Here is an 18,626-nt window from a genome sequence, read left to right as displayed (position 1 = left end):
CTGAATGTTACGTCAGGCCCGTTCTCAGCTCTTCGTTTGTGTTTATGTCACGTTAGCATACCTATCGTTTAGCCTGTTGTTGCTCGTTCATGTCTGTTCTTGGTGTTGGATTTTGTCGAATAAATTTCCACCAAAATGTGACTTGTACTCCGGAGCGACTTATATATGTTTTTTTTTTTACGTTATTGTGCATTTTATGGCTCATGCGACCTATATTCCGGAGCGACTTTTAGTCCGAAAATTACGGTAAATTATATATAGGGATTTATAAGGATCCATCTTATACAGGTATGGAAGCCATGACCAAAAGGGATAGACTGTTGCAGAACAGAATATTGGTTCTGTGCAGTACTAAAAGGCATATCAAGAATGATGGACTGACATCTGTCATACTACAACATTAAAAATCCAAGGTCATTGTTTTGAAATCATGCTAAGACTTGTAAAATGACTAATGTGCACAGCACATGACCTTACCTGAGAAGGCTGAGGGGCATGACGCCTGGAGACTCTGAGGCAGGGACAGTTTCTGTGTCCGTGACAGGTGTGGTTGCAGTGGTGGTGTCCTCTAAAGAGGAGCTCATGAAGGAGGTGGTACTAGAGGCAGAGGGGCTGGTGGTGACTGGGGTCTGTACCAACTGTTCACCCTCTACACCCTCGCCTTCACTTTCTGGCTCAATTCGCACACCTAAAACAAACAAAATGAAATATCCCAGTTATTTAGAGTATTTGCACAACAATTGTAGACAAAATTAAAGCAGTGGCAATAAAAGTTAGATCGACATCAGGCTAACTGAGGTGGCAGAAAATAGCAGATGTTTTGCAAATATAACAAAAAAAAATCTACAGATTTTGTTTTTGTGTTGTTTTTTACGCAATGCATTTTGCATACATGATGATCGTATTTTTCGGACTATAAGTCACAGTTTTTTCATAGTTTGGCCGGGGGTGCGACTTATACTCAGGAGCGACTTATGTGTAAAATTATTAACACAGTATATTATTTCACATGTTATTTTCACACTAAACCTCATGAAGGCGCTCTAGGCCTGTGGAATAATTGGAACTGCAACTGACGGTGAGTCTGCCGTAAGACACATGGAAGAGGAAGCACTGCATCTTCTACTTCTGAGGTTAGCGTTGTTGTTTATAAGTGACACAGAGGATGAACATTTCGTTGGATTTAATGATTTGGAGTAACACGGATGGGTCGATAAGCTTGTTAGCATGTTATTTATGCTATAGTTATTTGAATAACTCTTAATATGTTACGTCAGGCACGTTCTGAGTTCCTTGATTATGTGTTTATGTAACGTTAGCATACTTGATTATGTCTTTATGTAACGTTAGCATACCGTACCGTTCTGCCTGTTGTTGCCTATTCTATTTTTATTTTAACTTGCCTTTCAAGATGACATGTCTCTTGGATTTTATCAAATCAATTTCCCCCAAAATGCGACTTATATATATTTTTTTCTTCTTTATTAAGCATTTTATGGCTGGTGCGATTTATAATCCGGAGCGATTTAAAATCCGAAAAATACGGTATATATGCACATGATTTTTTTTCTTTTACATATGATATTGTTTTTAATTTTCTCACCAGGTTTAGCCTTTGCCCCATTGGATTCCTCCAGCAGGCCATTGACCACAAGCTTGTAGATCATGGCCTGTGCCCTCTCTAGGTCTGACAGCCCAAGAGCACGCTTGATGGGGGAGCGCAAGACTGCCCGCTTCACCATATGACGCATGAGAAATTGAAGAGCAGCCCTCATCTCCACCTCTTCTTGGCATATTGGAGATGTTGCAGTTGTGCTTGCACTGCCGTTGGCATTAACATCAGCATTGTGCCCAGTGGATTCTGGTAACACCTTAAGGGAGATAACAGGTTTGAATGATATCACAGATTTGAAATCAGAATAGGAGTCAGGGAGCAAAAGCCACATTTGAAATGAAGGCAAACTGTATTTACTTGTCTTTCAAACTAATTTTCTTACACAACTAAGCTTACCAGATTACAGTGGTTTTACTAAACTAATTCTTTTATCAATCAAAATCTAAATTACAGAGTTGCTGTATTATGAGTACCTTTGGTATAAGCAGAAGCTCAGCATACTTGCTGCAGCTAAGCAGCACACTGAGGGTCTTCATAGCTCCCAGGTACAGATAGGAAAGCTGAACCGCATGGATCTCCGATTGGGTGGCAGTAAAAGTGGGATAGGGCTCATGACTGCGGGATCCATGCTCGTGGCCTTTCTTCCTGTTCCCCTCAACGGGAGCATGAAAAAGAGTGTCGTTTCCGCCTACTCCACCACCACCAGCTGAAGAAATGTCACTCTCTGACTTGGGTGTCACATGTGCCTTGACTTCATCCAGACTATGAGACACACGCAGATCACAGGTAACGGTATTTGGAACGGCTCCAGATCCAGTGCCAAGATTGTCCCTTAGTTCATTATGGTTGGCCACTTCATTGTCTGCTTTGTCTTCACTACTGGTCGGCTCATGCCCTGTCGAGTGTGCATTGCGATGCTTCTTTTCGTGGCGCCGTGCACTGAGCTTAGCAGCTGTGTCCTCATGGATGCTGGTAAGGTATGTGATATCCAAAAGGAGCGAGGCTGTGAGGCCACGGAAACGTGTGACGTCGAAGGGCAAAGGCTCACAGGGTTCCAGGTTGTACAACGGTGTGTCACTAGGCGACCAGAAAATTGAGAAGCTTTAATGACGTGAGTCAAGAATTAAAACAGACAAAGGAAGGAAAAGGAAAGCGAGGGAAAAGGGCCAGAGAGAAAATTTGGAGGGATGGAAAAAAAATGCCTGGGTTAGGAACAAAGTATGCCACGAGACATGCATGTAAAATAATAGATTATTAATGACGTGAAAGGGTAAAAAGTGGAAGTCTCATGCACAAAGGTTATGACAAGAAGCAGCTTGACAGAATAAAACACACAAAAATATTATTTTAAAAATCCATGGTGTTACTATATATACATGTCACTACTATTGTATAATATATTTTTCTTTAACCATTAAACATGCAATTATTTCAACAGGGCATATACTGCACTTGTCAAGATCCCTGTAGTTACAAAACATTAAAGATGGGCGTTAAGGTAAAACTAATCATGTGATTTACTAAATATGCAGAACAAGTCAAATATAAACTAACCAGCCACAACAATGTAACTTGCACAATCAAAAATTAGACAAACTGCTTTCTAAATGGTAAATGGACTGCACTTATATAGCGCTTTTATCTACACCACAGGGTACCCAAAGTGCTTTTCAATGCCTCACATTCACCCACTCATTCATACACTAATGGAAGGCTGTTGCCATGCAAAGTGCTGCCAGGTCCACGCTGGGAGCAAATTGAGATTCAGTGCTCAAGGACACTTCAACATGATCACCAGGGTTGAGGATCAATCCTTCAACCTTAGAGTTGAGAGGCCAACACTCTACCATTGAGCCACGGCGCCAGAGCTTTGTGATACACATCATTCTATTAAGTTGCACAAGCACACTCATACAAAACTTTACTACAGTCACTAAACTGTTCTCAAATGCAGTCCTGTAACAGCTACCTGCTCCGAAAGTTACAAAAGTTGTGAAAATGAGGACGCCTGGGTGATCTGATTACCGTAATTTCCGGACTATAAGCCGTGACTTTTTTGCCAAAATTTTGAACCCTGCGGCTTATAGTCAGGTGCGGCTTATATAAGATTTTTTTCGTTATTTTAGTGATGACTTGATAACTTTTATACACTCGTAAAAAGGCTGTGGACCACTGTTGTGCGGTATCTTGAAGAAAAAAACAACAACAAAAATACTATTTTGAAACACTACTATGACTGCTACTTATTCTGGCTGTCTTGCTTGTGACTATTATGAGCTTTAGTAGGAATGCACGCTAGGTGACCTGCTTCAAAGGGCTCTAAACCAGGGGTGTCAAACTCGTTTCTTTCGCGGGCCGCATTGTAGTCATAGCTTCTTTCGGAGGGCCATTATGACTGTCAACCCAAATAAATGTATGAGCACCTCATATTATATACAGTAAAAGCTACAAAACAAACTGACAAATAACTCATTTTCAAATCAGACGAGAAAAAACGGGTCAAATGTTTTTAAAAAATAGATATTATTAAAAGTGAAGACAATTTGCAATTCTAGTAATGACACACGAATTTGATGCACAATTTGTCCTCGCGGGCCACATAAAATGATGTGGAGGGCCGTATCTGGCTCTTATTATTATAACAACTTTTTTATAACAAAGTATGTGTACAGACTGTAAATATGCTTTTAGAACTCTTATCACTTCTGCTGGCGTGCGGGCAACTTTCATGCCATAATTCCTGAATTTTAAAAAATACCGTAATTTCCCGACTATAAGCCGTGACTTTTTTCCAAAATTTTGGACCCTGCGGCTTATAGTCAGGTGTGGCTTATATAAGATTTTTTTCGTGATTTTTGTGATGATTTGATCACTTTTACTCTTAACACTAGTATATACAGTAAAAGCTACAAAACAAACTGTCAAAAAACTCGTTTTCAAATCAGACGAGTAAAAACTGGTCAAATATTTAAAAAAAAAAGATATTATTAAAAGTGAAGACAATTGGCAATTCTAGTAATGACACACGAATTTGATGCACAATTTGTCTTCGCGGGCCACATAGAATGATGTGGCGGGCCGTATCTGGCCCCCGGGCCTTGAGTTTGACACCTGTGCTCTAAACCCTTTCTCTTAGTCTGCCATGTGACTCAGAGATTACACAAAGCAATGGCGCTGTTTGGACCATCTGCATTGTATTAAAACCCAATCAATCAGCATTTAAATTCAATTCTTCTGACATTTTGCTCACCAAAAACAAGTTGTAATGAATGTAAACTTAAACTTAAAATTAATGCATTTTATTTAGAAGGTTACTTTGAACCCTGAGGCTTAAATGGCGGCGCGGTGTATTCATGGATTTTTACGGCCTCCAGGGGGCGCTCTAGCAGGAAGCAAGAGCGAGACAGACGAAGAAGAGATAATGCGCCGAAGAAGACGTGCTAGTTTGTGTTTTGAACATTTCGCGCATCACGCAGAACGCGATCAAGACGGACATTACTGAAAGGAAGCTTTTATACACAAACCGTCATTATGGGGGACAAAAGAAATGCATATGATGCCGCTTTTTAAGCTAAAGGCAGTCGATGTTGATGACATTGTGTTGCGGCACCCTTTTCTTTATTTCGTGGTCCAGCTACTCTGGAGCCATACATGTCGCTCGCTAGTTTAATGTAATTTAGCGCTTCGTGCATGAATAAGATTAGCATGAACAGACCCTCATCACACTCGAAGAAATGCATAAAAGCGACGACGAAAGAGAGACTGAGAAAGTGTGAGGCGAAGGATATCTAACGCTATTCCAATCGGACACTGAGGAAGACTTCGATGGTTTCAGTGCACAGGAGGAAGATGAAGACGATGAAGCTCTTTTTTTTACTTTTACTTTAACCAGCCCTGTTAGTGCTGTGCTACCGTGTTGCTGCTGTGTTACCGCCGCGTCTCTGTGATTTTTACCGGTATTTTATTTAATCAAACCCTATTAGTGCTGTGTTACTTCCGTGTTGCTGCGGTATTACTGCCGCGTCACAGGCAGTGTTTGGAAAGAAATGTTAAGGTATGTTATTAAAACTTTAAAAAAGCTTTCTGTGTCCAGTCTTTCTTTGTTAATAACTCGCGTGCACACTTCCGTGTTGCTGCGGTACTACTGCTGCGTCACAGGCAATGTTTAGAAAGACATGTTAAAGTATGTTATTCAAACTTTAAAAAGGATTTCTGTGTACTGTCTTTCTTTGTAAAAAACTCGTGTGCACATGCGGCTTATAGTCCGGTGCGGCTTATGTAAGAAAAAAAGAACTAAAATATCCCCGAATTTTAGCTGTTGCGGCTTATAGTCCGGTGCGGCTTATAGTACGGAAATTACGGTATATTCACCTACTTCCAGTCTACATTATACGTTTTATACAACATATATGCTGTACAATGAAAATATATTTTTAATTTGAAATGGCCTTGCAACAAACTTTGGTCTCTTACTTTTAACTTGGAAAAGAATTTGAGTAATGTTTCTCCATTGATCATAATAAAACACCACTTTTGAATCTTAAGCATGTGGGCAGCTTGGGCACGTTCTCCATTTTAGAAAATGTTCATAGTTTAGAAGAGAATGATAATGTGAGTTTCTTTACAATAAAACATCCATTTGGAGATCATTTTCAAAACTTTCATTCTTCACCAAAACAATGCTATTGTACAAATGAACGGCAAAAGTTTTTATCTCAAAATCAGGTCTGTGTTAGGTACCCCTCTGCCAGTTGCTGACACACTCGGTCTGTATCCAATGCATCAAGATATATAGCAATTTGAAGAAAATAGCCCTTTCAATGACAATTTTAGCTTGATCACTCCTAATTCTGCTAACACTTGACCATGCCCATCCTTAACATATCCTAACAAATTACTATTTTTTATGTAAGTCAAAATAATCATACATACTTAAATAAATAATACAATACCTGATGGTGATCTCAGCCTCATCCCACTGTACCTTGGCTGAGGTGCTGCCTTCTTTTACCACTCCAAGCAAAGTTGCATGCCGTCCCGTCTGCTTGTGAACACATCGTCCACCAACACGGAGACCTGCATCCGCACCCCCGATTACTGCCAACACTGGCCATACCTCAGTGCAGAGTGTCGTCAAGAGGTGCTCCGAAAGCTCGCCTAAGCCATGTTGTCGTCCGTGGCTAATAGGTGTTTCGTGACTTTCTCGCTGGGTGTCATGCTCTTCGCGACTCTGCACTGAGCGACTCTTTTTCAATCTCTGACCACTACTGCTAGCAGAGGTACATGCTGTCTCTCTGAAGCAAGGCTTGATTTTTTGAAGACGTTCAACCATGGTTTTGTTAATTCGATGCGTCCAGTCATTAGTGCGGTGTAAGATTCGTATTAACTGTGTTGTGGCCTCCGCCAGGACGGTGGCCATCGGACTACAAACTGGATCTCCGGGCAAAAGGTCTCGAGGTGTACCCCGCATCTGCATGTCACAGATCTTAACCTAGAAGGATTGCACAGTGTAAGATCAGAAAATATACACTTGCCTTTATAAAACAAATATATCAATAACAAACACGAAGGCAAGTGACTATTTGTTTTCTCATTGCACACATGAGATGAACACCTAAACTAACTTTATCAGAACAAATTCCAAGCCTGACTTCCCCAACTAACAAACTACTCAGGCAAATTTGGTCATGTAAACCAAAATTATATTGGGAAACATTTAATCATCAGGTATGTAATACTTTAGTGCTCAGTGAAACACATCACTTTTCTCTTGTGGGGTGTACACTTTTTTTCTCTTACCTTTTCCCCTGGGTTACTGCTGTAGAACATCACACAGGGAAATAGTTCTGTGGCGTCCACATCTTCAAAGGCTAACTTGGGTTCCTGTGGAATCACATATTAGCAGTTAGGGTGAAATAGACAGTTATTTTATGCATTCCTTATGCATTTGCATGAGTTAATCATTTCATTAATTTCCCAGAACTAATACTGTAAACCCGGGGTGTCAAACTCATGTTGTTCGCGGGCCGCATTATAGTCATAATTTCTTTCGGAGGGCCATTATGATTGTCAACCCAAGTAAATGTATGAGCACCTCATATTATATACAGTAAAAGCTACAAAACAAACTGACAAATAACTCATTTTCAAATCAGAAAAGTAAAAACTGGTCAAATATTAAAAAAAAAAAATTAAAAGTGAAGACAATTTGCAATTGTAGTAATGACATGAATTTGATGCACAATTTGTCTTCGCAGACAACATAAAATGATGTGGCGGGCCGTATCTGGCCCCCGGGCCTTGAGTTTAACACCCGTGCAGTAAGCTTTCTTTAAATCTGATAAACATCAACTCCAGAAACTGTCTACGCTGCAGTTTAACAAATATCTTGTTTCCTACAAATTTAATGGTCAACATGAATATTAAACAGCCAGAAACTTGATTAACATTTAATTATGAAGTCGCATTTTTACAAATAAATAATGGTTGATTGCACAGACTATGCATTATTTTATTACTGACTCATTAACAAAGCTAATGAAAACCAATAGAAATGCACTATTGAGGATACAAAATAACCGTGATTTCTCAACAATAATTTACACTAAAATATAAAACACCCCCCTGACGTTGGTTATGTTGGCAGCTAAATGCTAATGCTATTTTAGTTGAACAGTAAAACAGTCACTTAAACAGTCACTTAAACTGTTTTCTCTCCCCTAAACAGTCGTAAACAATACAATCCCCTAGCAAAATAATTTAACTTCGGTGTTGTAAATCTGTTGCTCCTTTTTTGTATTGGTTTCAACAGGTAAAAGAAGCTGCCTGTGCTGTACTGTATACCTCTCGGTCCCAAATACCACAAGTGATGTTAGCAGACCAAGCACTAGCTTCCGAACCATCACACCGGAAGCGGCGAATACAACGGACCAGAGCAAGTACACTGACGCTAGCATGTCGCATACTAAGTGTCCTTCTCTATTGCTGGAGGAGACTGACGCTGGGGACTACAAAAACACAAGCCTAATGTGTGTGTGGGGATACATGGATATGTGTGTATGTGTGTGTGTTTGGGGGGGGGGGGTTGGCGATTGACAGACAAACGGAATCGATAACGGAAGCCCTTTTTAAATAACGAGGTTGGACAGATGTACAGAAGATAATGCAACGGTGCCCTCATCAAGGACGAAGGATGAACTGGCAAAACTTGTTAAATTGTTACATTTTATTGCAAATATGTTGGAATCAATTACTAAATAAATTACTGAATAAATTAAAGATAACACTTGTAAATATGTGTGTTTTTAAAGCCATTACAACCAGGGCTGTGGACTCGGTCGGATTTTTGCACCGAGTCCGAGTCCGGCCTCTTGACCACCGAGTCCGAGTCCGGCTGTCCATTTTTTCTGTTAATTCATGTGACTGCTTAGTCTTTATTCAAGGTTAATTTAGATCAAAATCTAAATAATTACAACAGTTTTGTGATGGCTTTGTCTTTATTAAACATATAAACGAATACAATAAACAGATACTTTCAAGTTTCAATTCAACGACTTGAGTTTGTTCTTAGGAACAAAATCGCCTCAACCAAGTCAGCCTTCATCGCGCCGCGCTGATCAGACATGATAAACTTGAGCCCGGAAAACAGGCTCTCTACGCTGACTTGGCTGATTGGCATTGCTGTTAGTGTCCGAGTCGCTGCCTTGAGGCCGGATGCATTCTCAGCAGCATGATGAAAATAAAATTGAACGTATTTTTTTTATTGTCGGACTCGGTGGACTCGGTCAAAATCAGCACCGAGTCCGAGTCCGGCAAAAATGACCGAGTCCGACCGAGTCCGAGTCCCCGAGTCCGAGTCCACAGCCCTGATTACAACCCATGTCCAGCTCTTACCTCTCCATTCTTCCCAAACGAGACGGTTCTAGCCTCCATGTCAAGGACACAGGTGATGAAGTCTCCCTGGGTAAAGCTGCTAAGAGTCATGGTTTGTTCGCCATTGTGATAGAGGTTTCCACTGTATGCTCGATATAGCCACATATCTGATGTAGTGCGGTGGTTGAAGTCATGCACGGGCCATCGTGAAACACCGACGCACGTGCCCTCATTGCCCCGATTCTCCTTCACAATGTAAAACTATGGGAAAATAAGAGCAACAATCAATCCAAAGAGGCACCGAATAATAAAACAGTTTTGATTAACGCGAAACATTCAATCACAAAATCAAACACCGTAAATATATCGTAATTGATTGCAGTTTCTACAGTATTCAGATTAAAATGACTATCAGACAAGGCTGACTATCTGTTGATTGATTCAAATGTATATTGATGTGGCCTTCTTATGAGTAATTTAAAATTTAATTCACCTTTATGGACCCTACGTACCAACTCTTGAAGCCCTTCTGATCTTGCTAGAAATGCCGTACTATTGTTGTTTGAACAAACATAGGACCCCCACCCCCAGACATACACACACTCACCCCCCTGAAGAGCTTGGAAAGCTGCAGATGTAATTTATGATATGGAAATCTAGTTTACGCTGATAATGTTAACACAAGCATTCTTCTCTTGTGCTTGTCAAACTCGCAAATGTATTGACATGGCGACAACGCTGTTGTGTAGCTATGCCATTCAAATAACAATGGTACTACACACGTGACTAAAACCCCTACCGGTAAAATCAAATTTACTTTGAATTTTGTTTCTGATGCATGTGGAGGACGGTATCCAAAGCCAATTTTCCAATATCATTGTATTGTTCGATATTGTGCAAAATGGCACGCAACAATGTCTACATACAATTGAGCCACCCACCGTTTCATAGAACATAAGAATTCCTCATATTATGTTTAATCATTTTATTAATAGTTAAATAACTCAAGTTATTCAGTCTGTTCATTTTGAATAGCGCAGGAAGCTAATGAAAATTATTTTTGTCGATCACTGGTGAGATGGTAAGTGCTGCTGTACGCTGGTGCACTTAGTTTATATACCGTATTTTACGGACTATAAGGCACACCTAAAAACCTAAAATTTTCTCAAAAGGCAACAGTGGGCCTTATAATCCGGCGCGCCTTATATATGGACCAAATTCCTAAATTTAAACTGGCCCCAAGCATTGTGTCATGAAATCAATCATAAGTGGCCCGCTGAAGACTATGAATCATTAATCAAAAAGACTATGGATCATTATTTTGTGATTATAAAGTAATTTGTTGCGTCTGAAGTTGAAATAAAAAAGATAAAATGGAGAATGATTTGATATGGATTAAAAATCTGACATGATGCATTAATGGTGCGCCTTATAGTCCGGTGCGCGTTATATAAGGACAAAGTTTTAAAATAGGCCATTCATTGAAGGTGCGCCTTATAGTCCGGTGCGCCTTATAGTCCGGAAAATACAGTACCCAAATTTGAGCCGATTTACAAGGCTTCTATGCAAAGTTCAAGTTTGACCACAAACCTTTTGTCTGCTCATGAATGCAAATAATAATTTGGGATATTTTTATTCATTTAAATATTTTAAAATTTAATAACTACAATAATATTTTAGCACTACAGATGTAATTTTGGTTCAATATACAAGTGTGATAATTACAAAAATGAGTTGCACATGTGTTATACATTTCATATTGGCTGGTGGTCTAATACATTTTCTACTCTTTTCATATTAATAGAAATCAGGGCAAATCATAGCATTGTACCTTCCAGTGGTAGCAACCAGAAGAGATTCCAGTGGAGGCCAAGCCATAGCCTTTACCCCCACTGCCATGTGTCAGCCCTTGTCCATTTTCCACCACACAACACTGAGCCTTCTCTGGGTCAAAGGACACTTCTTGGATGGGAAGGTTTTCCTCTTCTTCTTCGGCCTCTCCCTATCAATTAGATGTACGTCAGGGCCACAAATAGACATTGACTCATTTTATGGAAATAACGTGCTTTCTTTCCAACCTGCAATTTCAGTTTATGTATTTTTTCTTTTATCTGGACAGCGTGCCGGGCTTGAGCAATGGGAGCTTCCCACATGCAGTCAGACAACAGTGAGAATAGCCGCTCAACGACCTGGAAGAGAATATTATCAAGTCAGTGTGCGTTTTAAATATTTTAGAGCATACAAACTCAGCATCCATCCTTGCTAATCCTAACCCTAAAGTTTCAATACATCATCATTCAGTTTCCGTTAAATAATCAACATTGTCAAGAAGTGAGTGAGGAATGAGTAAAAACAAAATAGTACATGTTTAAGATAGAGAGAGTAATCATTCTGCTGCCCATTGCCTATTACCAATACTCGTGGACTTGTATACCTGTGTCATTTGTTCATCCTCCATATTGGCCTCACATGCAGGTAAGACAGCTTCCAAAACATGGAGCGCTAAAAGCCGGGTTCTTAGGTTCCCAACCAAAGGGACCCCTACAATTCAAAGAATGTAAAGAATGTAAATGTCAGGCCAACTCCCAAACCATTAAATAACATGATCTTACCAGAGCAGCATTTCTGTGCGGCAATATTAAGCAACACTTCAGTCCATTTTGGGGAGGCCATCTTAGACTGGATGGCTTTTGAGGACACTACTCTCCTTAGGAATACTAGAAAGTCTCCCAAGTGTAGCTCAGCAGTGTGTTGCTTGCGTAGTAAAGCTGAAAAACAACACAATTACCTTCAACAAAATGTTCAACCTTCTAAATGATTGTCTGAGTTTTGAAACACATTCCTACAGCTGAATTCCAAAGTTTATGCATTATATAAAAAGGCAGACATACTCATACGTCTTCCACTGTCTGATCTGGAATCGACAAAACATTTCTTGTCATAGGTCAACTGGGATTACCAAAATTATCTCTATTTCCTCAGTTTCCATGGTATTCATATTTTTATATGAATATGACAACTCCAAGCATGTGAAAAATGCACCCAATGATGAACCAAACATGTACATGAAAGCCCACTTCCTGATGTTCTGACTGATTTGTTTTGACTTTTACATGATGTTACACAAATTAGCACTGCTTCAGGTGTGCCTTCAAATACATCCACTGGTGTGTCTCTAATTAACTCAAACAATGTCAAGAAAACAATGAAAAATTTCAAAAGACATTACATCATCTGAGGTTTCCCAAATTGCTTTAAGACAAACTAATTTTATTGTATGTAAAATTCTGACTAAGAAAGAAATTAAAGTTTGTCTTAAAAATCCTTCTCTGGATTATTGTAGCAAATAGAAATGAATGTGGTATAACTAAATGACCTAAAACAGGAAAAGATTACCGTAATTTCCGGACTATAAGCCGCGTCTTTTTTCCAAAATTTTGAACCCTGCGGCTTATAGTCAGGTGCGGCTTATATAAAATTGTTTTCGTGATTTTTGTGATGACTTGATCACTTTTATACACTCGTAAAAAGGCTGTGGACCACTGTTGTGCGGTATCTTGAAAAAAACAACAACAACAAAAATACTATTTTGAAACACTACTATGGCTCCTGCTTATTCTGGCTGTGTTGCTTGTGACTATTATGAGCTTTAGTAGGAATGCACACTAGGTGACCTGCGTCAAAGGGCTCTAAACCCTTTCTCTTACTCTGCCATGTGACTCAGCGATTACACAAAGCAGTGGCGCTGTTTGGACCATCTGCATTGTATTAAAACCCAATCAATCAGCATTTAAATTCAATTCTTCTGACATTTTGCTCACCAAAAACAAGTTGTAATGAATGTGAACTTTTAATGCATTTTATTCAGAAGGTTACTTTGAACCCTGAGGCTTAAATGGCGGTGCGGCGTATTTATGGATTTTTACGGCTTTCTGTGTACTGTCTTTCTTTGTAAAAAACTCATGTGCACGTGCGGCTTATAGTCCGGTGCGGCTTATGTAAGAAAAAAACTAAAATATCCCTGAATTTTAGCTGGTGCGGCTTATAGTCCGGTGCGCCTTATAGTCCGGAAATTACGGTAGTCTGATTTAATGTCAGACAGTAAGAAAAAAAAGCATGCCTTTTTACAAAGTCCGAACTTCTGGTTTCAACTGTAAATATTTGATCACCTCTGAAATCTTTCTTCTCTGAGTCAGTAGAGTCCCCTTGCTTGATTTCATCGTGGTCTTTTCCAGAAGACAGGACACTAACTCCTGCCTGAGATAGAAGGTTCTTCAGCTGGCTGCAGAGGAGGTCCAGCAATGACTGCACAACTTTTGGACTCAATTTGTCTGCATATGTCCTGTAAAATCAACCATGTCATTAAAAATGTAATCTCCACCATACCAACTACAGTCAGTATATGATGTTCTTTATGTTTACCACAAATTACCCAGTGCTGATGGCCAGTATCTGCAGCAACCGTGTTGAGGCCACCTTCAGAGCAGTGCTGAGCTGGGATATGCCTGGTTTGTGCAACAGTTGGAGAGGCTGTCCCAACATGGTGTTTGTGCCACATAACTGGGACAACACATTGAGCAGCCCGCTAGAAATGGCCAGGGAGACATCTACTGGTTGGTAGCGCACACTGAGTGCAAATACTGTGACCAGCAGAAGGCGCTGCTGAGCTTCTAAAATGAAGACAATCAAAACAGAAGTACGTTTAAGGCTGGGAGCTGACAAAAACCTTAATTATTTTGGGTGGGTCCTGAGCCACATGTAACTTAATAGCGGTCCCCAAACGTTCGTTGCACCAGACATACAAACAAATAACAGCGGTAAATTAAAGTACCACTCATCATTAAGTCAAATGGATTTGTTGAAATTAGTAGGAGCCCTGTGCTTGTTTGTTTTGTGGTAATGGGAGCCAATGACGTTTACTTGGAAATTCTAGGCTCTTGATGTGTTTCATAATTTGGACTTTATCACTTTGAAAAGCACATCCCTAATTTTTTGTTTTTACTAGCTTGTGGGCTTACTTTTTATGCGTCATACCATGTGACTGAGACGAGTGGTTTGACATGTGACATGAGGCTCAGGTAAATGCACGTGATTATCTGAATATTTTTTTTAGACACGGACTTTGTCTCAGTCTCGTTGCTTGACCAATTAAGGAACAGACCAGGAGGGTTCCGCAGCTCGGTTGGATGGAGACCACTGAAAAACTAGTTTCAAATCGGAAAGCAGGGGTGGTGCAAAAGAATGTTTGGGAACCACTATCCTAACCAATGACAAACGAAATTTTCAATGCCATTTTAAATATGGACAAATGCATGTTTGTTTTTTAATCGAACAAATGTACATTCCAGAATCTAAATGTATTTCATGCTGAAATGGTCAGCCTTCAACAACAAAGGGTTTGAACAATAAAAAAATAAGCAGAGATTATTGCGATTTATACTCCGGAGCGATTCATATGTTGTTTTCTGTTGTTGCTTTTTTCACGTTACGTGCATTTTATGGCTAATGCGACCTATATTCCGGAGCGACTTTTAGTCCGAAAAATACGGTATAAATTCAGCCATTGGGTGAATGTGCTCGAGTATGTGGTAAAGATGTAGTATGTTGTATCTATGAGAGAGTAGAGAAAATGTGTTTATAAATGCCCACCCCCTCCATATGGCATTTATTTAGTAAATCAAGGGCCACTCAGCGTATGGGCACATGGCTACGGGCCGCCAATTTGCCCATCCCTGCTTCGGAGCTTACCTATGTGGTGTTTGTTTGCCTGCAATGCTCGCTCTAGTGTTACAGATAGTTGTTGGTAAATCTTATGAACTGCTGTCTGGATTTCCAACTGGAGGCTTCTCTTGGCTGTTTTAACACCATCCTGAAAAAGAATGAACAGGCAAGTTTTATTCAGGTAAATAACAGCTTTCAACACAGAATCCAGCTAAATACTAAAAAAAAAAATGTTTCGCATGTCATACAACTAAGGTCACCAAAACCAAATCACCTTCCTCCAATCACTGTCAGGTTGCTACGTCTCATACCTGATAATGATGCAGCTGCACGCTCTCTCGCTTCAGCCCTCCATTCCCAATAGTCCCAAGGCCAAAACAACCAGCCAGGAACTGCAACCTGACAGAGGTCAGTAGGGAGGAGGACTGGAAGGCACTGCATGGCCGATCGGTATTCCCTGGCAGACAGCCCTTCTCCTCCATACCAGCAATCAACACCACGATTTGATGAAGAGCTTCTAACCTCAGCTGCAGACAAAAAATATTACATTAGAAAAGGACACTGATAAGGTGATATAAATATATATATATATATATATATATATATATATATATATATATATATATATATATATATATATATATATATATATAGGCAACACAACAGTGTACACATTGCAATAGCAATAGCAATATTTTATATATTATATATATATATATATATATATATATATATATACACACGTATACGTATATATACATATATATATATATATACACACATATATATAGTATATATGCGTACCTCATATTGCTTTCTAAGTCAACAATGGTACAGCATCATAATGCTCTAAGGCACAGGTGTCAAAGTCAAGGCCCGGAGTCCAGATACGGCCTGCCACACCTTTTTAGGTGACAAAACAAATTGTGTATTGAACTTACATGTCAATTCCAAAATTTCAAATTGTTTTCACTTTTAAAAATAGAGATATTTTTAGCAATTTTCATTACATTCATTTTTTTAAAATAATTTTCATTTTTAAATATTTGATTTGATTTCAATATTTCATTTTGAAATATTTGAACAGTTTGTTTTGAAAACTAGTTATTCATCAGTTTGTTGTGTAGCCTATACTATATATACACAATATGAAACGTTCATACATTTATTTGGGTTGACAATTTTAATGTCCCTTTGAAGCAAACTATGACTGATGCGGCCCGCAACAAAAATAAGTTTGACGCCCCTGCTCTAAGGGAATCTGTACAGTAAATCTGACCCTCTGGCGAAACAGATCACAGAATTTCTTTGATAATGCTAAGCCAAGCATAACTTTTATAAGAGAAAAGCTACCTTTTAAATTTCTAATTTTAAAATAGGACCCACAACTAGGACTGGGCAATATATCATACCAAAATCGAGATAGTAACATTGAAATTAGACTAATATCAGTTAGGTGACCTTGCCACGCTTTTGTCGCATTTAAAACTCATACCAACCAACGCTTTCAAGTTTGCTATTGGCTAAATACAGCTGCTAAAAATCATCGTGCGGAGGTAACGAAGGAGAGACAGACATAGGGATGGAGCAGAGCGGAGGACACGCTGCCGCCGGGTGACAGCACATACAAATGAGTAATCCACCTCCGTGTTAGCGTGTTGCGAGACACTCGTATATATGGCGCAGATAATACTGGAATATTACATCACCATCTTTCTAAGATATTTCTTCACATTTACCAGTAGTGGAGCTTGTTAGAATGCCTTTTTCACAAATAAATTGTCAAAAATGCTCCCTTCAAATTTTGCAGGTGGCAGTAAAATGTGGCTGAACACTAGTGAACAACCATTTTGTTTGCTTGTCTGTAACAGGTTGTGTAACATAGTATGTGCCTGTATTACAGAAATACATATGTCAATCTCTCACCTCTGCCCTGCTTTGTTGCTGTTCCATGGCCAGGATAGTGGCCTGTGGACTGGTTGACATACTTTCCTCTGGTTCTTTGAAGGCTGGAGTGAGGCCGACGTCACCATTGATGAAGCTGATCATATTGTCAATGAGAGCATGAATACCAAGAGAGCAGTTCAGGTCTAGGTCTGATTCTTCATATGAGTATGCGGAGCTGTAGCTGCGCTGACGGCTCAGCTTTGCACGAAACCAAGACTCAGCCAGTGAGTCTGGAGATGTATAAAGTAGACCTGAGGAAATGGAGAGAGGAGAAATGCTTTCAGGAGATAGTATAACAAATTGTCATTTGTTTGATGGATGACATACTATGTTCTTATATGCACATACCAATTTCAGTGCAAAGCATGATTATTCCACATAAACCCATATTCTAGTTGTTCATGCCTGCACATGCCTTCATCAGCCAGAATGATTGTATTTAGAATGGGTGCACTGAATTTCCAACAAGTGCAGAAGACAATATGCTGTGGAATTCTATACAGAAGCAGTTTCCATCCACCAGGCTGTGGATCGGTCTATGGGTTAAATGGCCACACAGATAGAAAATCAAGTACATCCACCTGTTTCTCTGTAGACATCTAACACTTTGTCTCAAATGACACATTATATAAAGTAGGCCCACAAGAAGGGTCGGAAACTGAGAAGCATTAGTGACGTGAGAATACATTCAAATTTTCCAAGCAATTTTAACACTGCAAATTCCCCCTTCAATTTGTGTCAGCCTCACAAATAAAGCAATAACTGCTTTAAAGCAGCCCCGCCAAAGAAAGCACTACCTTCTTCCATTTCAAATGTTCTATTGTTGTTAAGCAGACGTTTCTGCAATGACAGCGAGCAACACAAAATTAGAAAGTAGACTGGAAATACAGTTTTGTAAGTAACACACTTGTGTTATTGCGTCATTGCCATTGTCTTCTTTCTTTTAAAGAGGGAGTTGGAATTATAATAATTTGTTTCGATTTGTATTTATGTTGTTCGGTCAAAATTTTGCTTTACATGAAAACATTTGTGCCTGTGGTGCAACAAAAGGTTTGGGACCACTGCTAATAAGCTAGTAATTCATATTTCCATTTCCATACCACCACTGAAAGTACTATCATAACATCAGGGAAAAATTCTTTGTGATTGCAACTCTTAATTACAGCAATTCAATTCTGTGTGACAAATCCAATTTTTAAAAAAGGATGAGAAACTCCCATCTGTTCAAGCAGTATGTATCCTGTCATATAAAAATATGAACCGAAAAACAAGCAACTGCTTTACATTTTTCAATCAGTTCCTACACATAAATAAAGGTGTTAGCGAATTCAAACAAAAATGATCATTATAATGGATTTTCAATTAATTGTACAACAAAAATATAATCCAATCTTTAGGTGGAATAATAACTTAAAAAAGATTTCTGACATACTTAAGTGGATAAAAGGACCATCAAGTCCCTCGACATAAG

General features: G+C 39.3%; 1 protein-coding gene across 5 annotated transcripts in view; it reads right to left on the bottom strand.

Annotated features, from left to right (window-relative positions):
* Window positions 1-18,626, bottom strand: part of herc1 (HECT and RLD domain containing E3 ubiquitin protein ligase family member 1) — an 88,540-nt gene that overhangs the window by 39,229 nt on the left and 30,685 nt on the right. For all 5 annotated transcript variants that reach the window (XM_088372257.1, XM_088372260.1, XM_088372259.1 and 2 more), the window contains exons 26-40: window positions 17,135-17,406; window positions 15,520-15,735; window positions 15,236-15,356; window positions 13,920-14,157; window positions 13,657-13,829; window positions 12,100-12,255; window positions 11,922-12,028; window positions 11,566-11,676; window positions 11,319-11,489; window positions 9,509-9,748; window positions 7,415-7,498; window positions 6,568-7,106; window positions 2,089-2,692; window positions 1,604-1,871; window positions 478-688 (exon numbers count right to left, since the gene is read on the bottom strand). In XM_088372257.1, the coding sequence (XP_088228383.1) occupies window positions 478-688; window positions 1,604-1,871; window positions 2,089-2,692; window positions 6,568-7,106; window positions 7,415-7,498; window positions 9,509-9,748; window positions 11,319-11,489; window positions 11,566-11,676; window positions 11,922-12,028; window positions 12,100-12,255; window positions 13,657-13,829; window positions 13,920-14,157; window positions 15,236-15,356; window positions 15,520-15,735; window positions 17,135-17,406 (3,511 nt within the window). The remainder of the gene's footprint in view (window positions 1-477; window positions 689-1,603; window positions 1,872-2,088; window positions 2,693-6,567; window positions 7,107-7,414; window positions 7,499-9,508; window positions 9,749-11,318; window positions 11,490-11,565; window positions 11,677-11,921; window positions 12,029-12,099; window positions 12,256-13,656; window positions 13,830-13,919; window positions 14,158-15,235; window positions 15,357-15,519; window positions 15,736-17,134; window positions 17,407-18,626) is intronic.

Source organism: Syngnathus floridae, chromosome 3 (assembly GCF_059516105.1).
Source record: "Syngnathus floridae isolate MCC-2025c chromosome 3, RoL_Sflo_1.0, whole genome shotgun sequence".
Classification (NCBI taxonomy): Eukaryota; Metazoa; Chordata; class Actinopteri; order Syngnathiformes; family Syngnathidae; genus Syngnathus; species Syngnathus floridae.
This window is presented reverse-complemented; position numbering and strand designations above follow the sequence as displayed.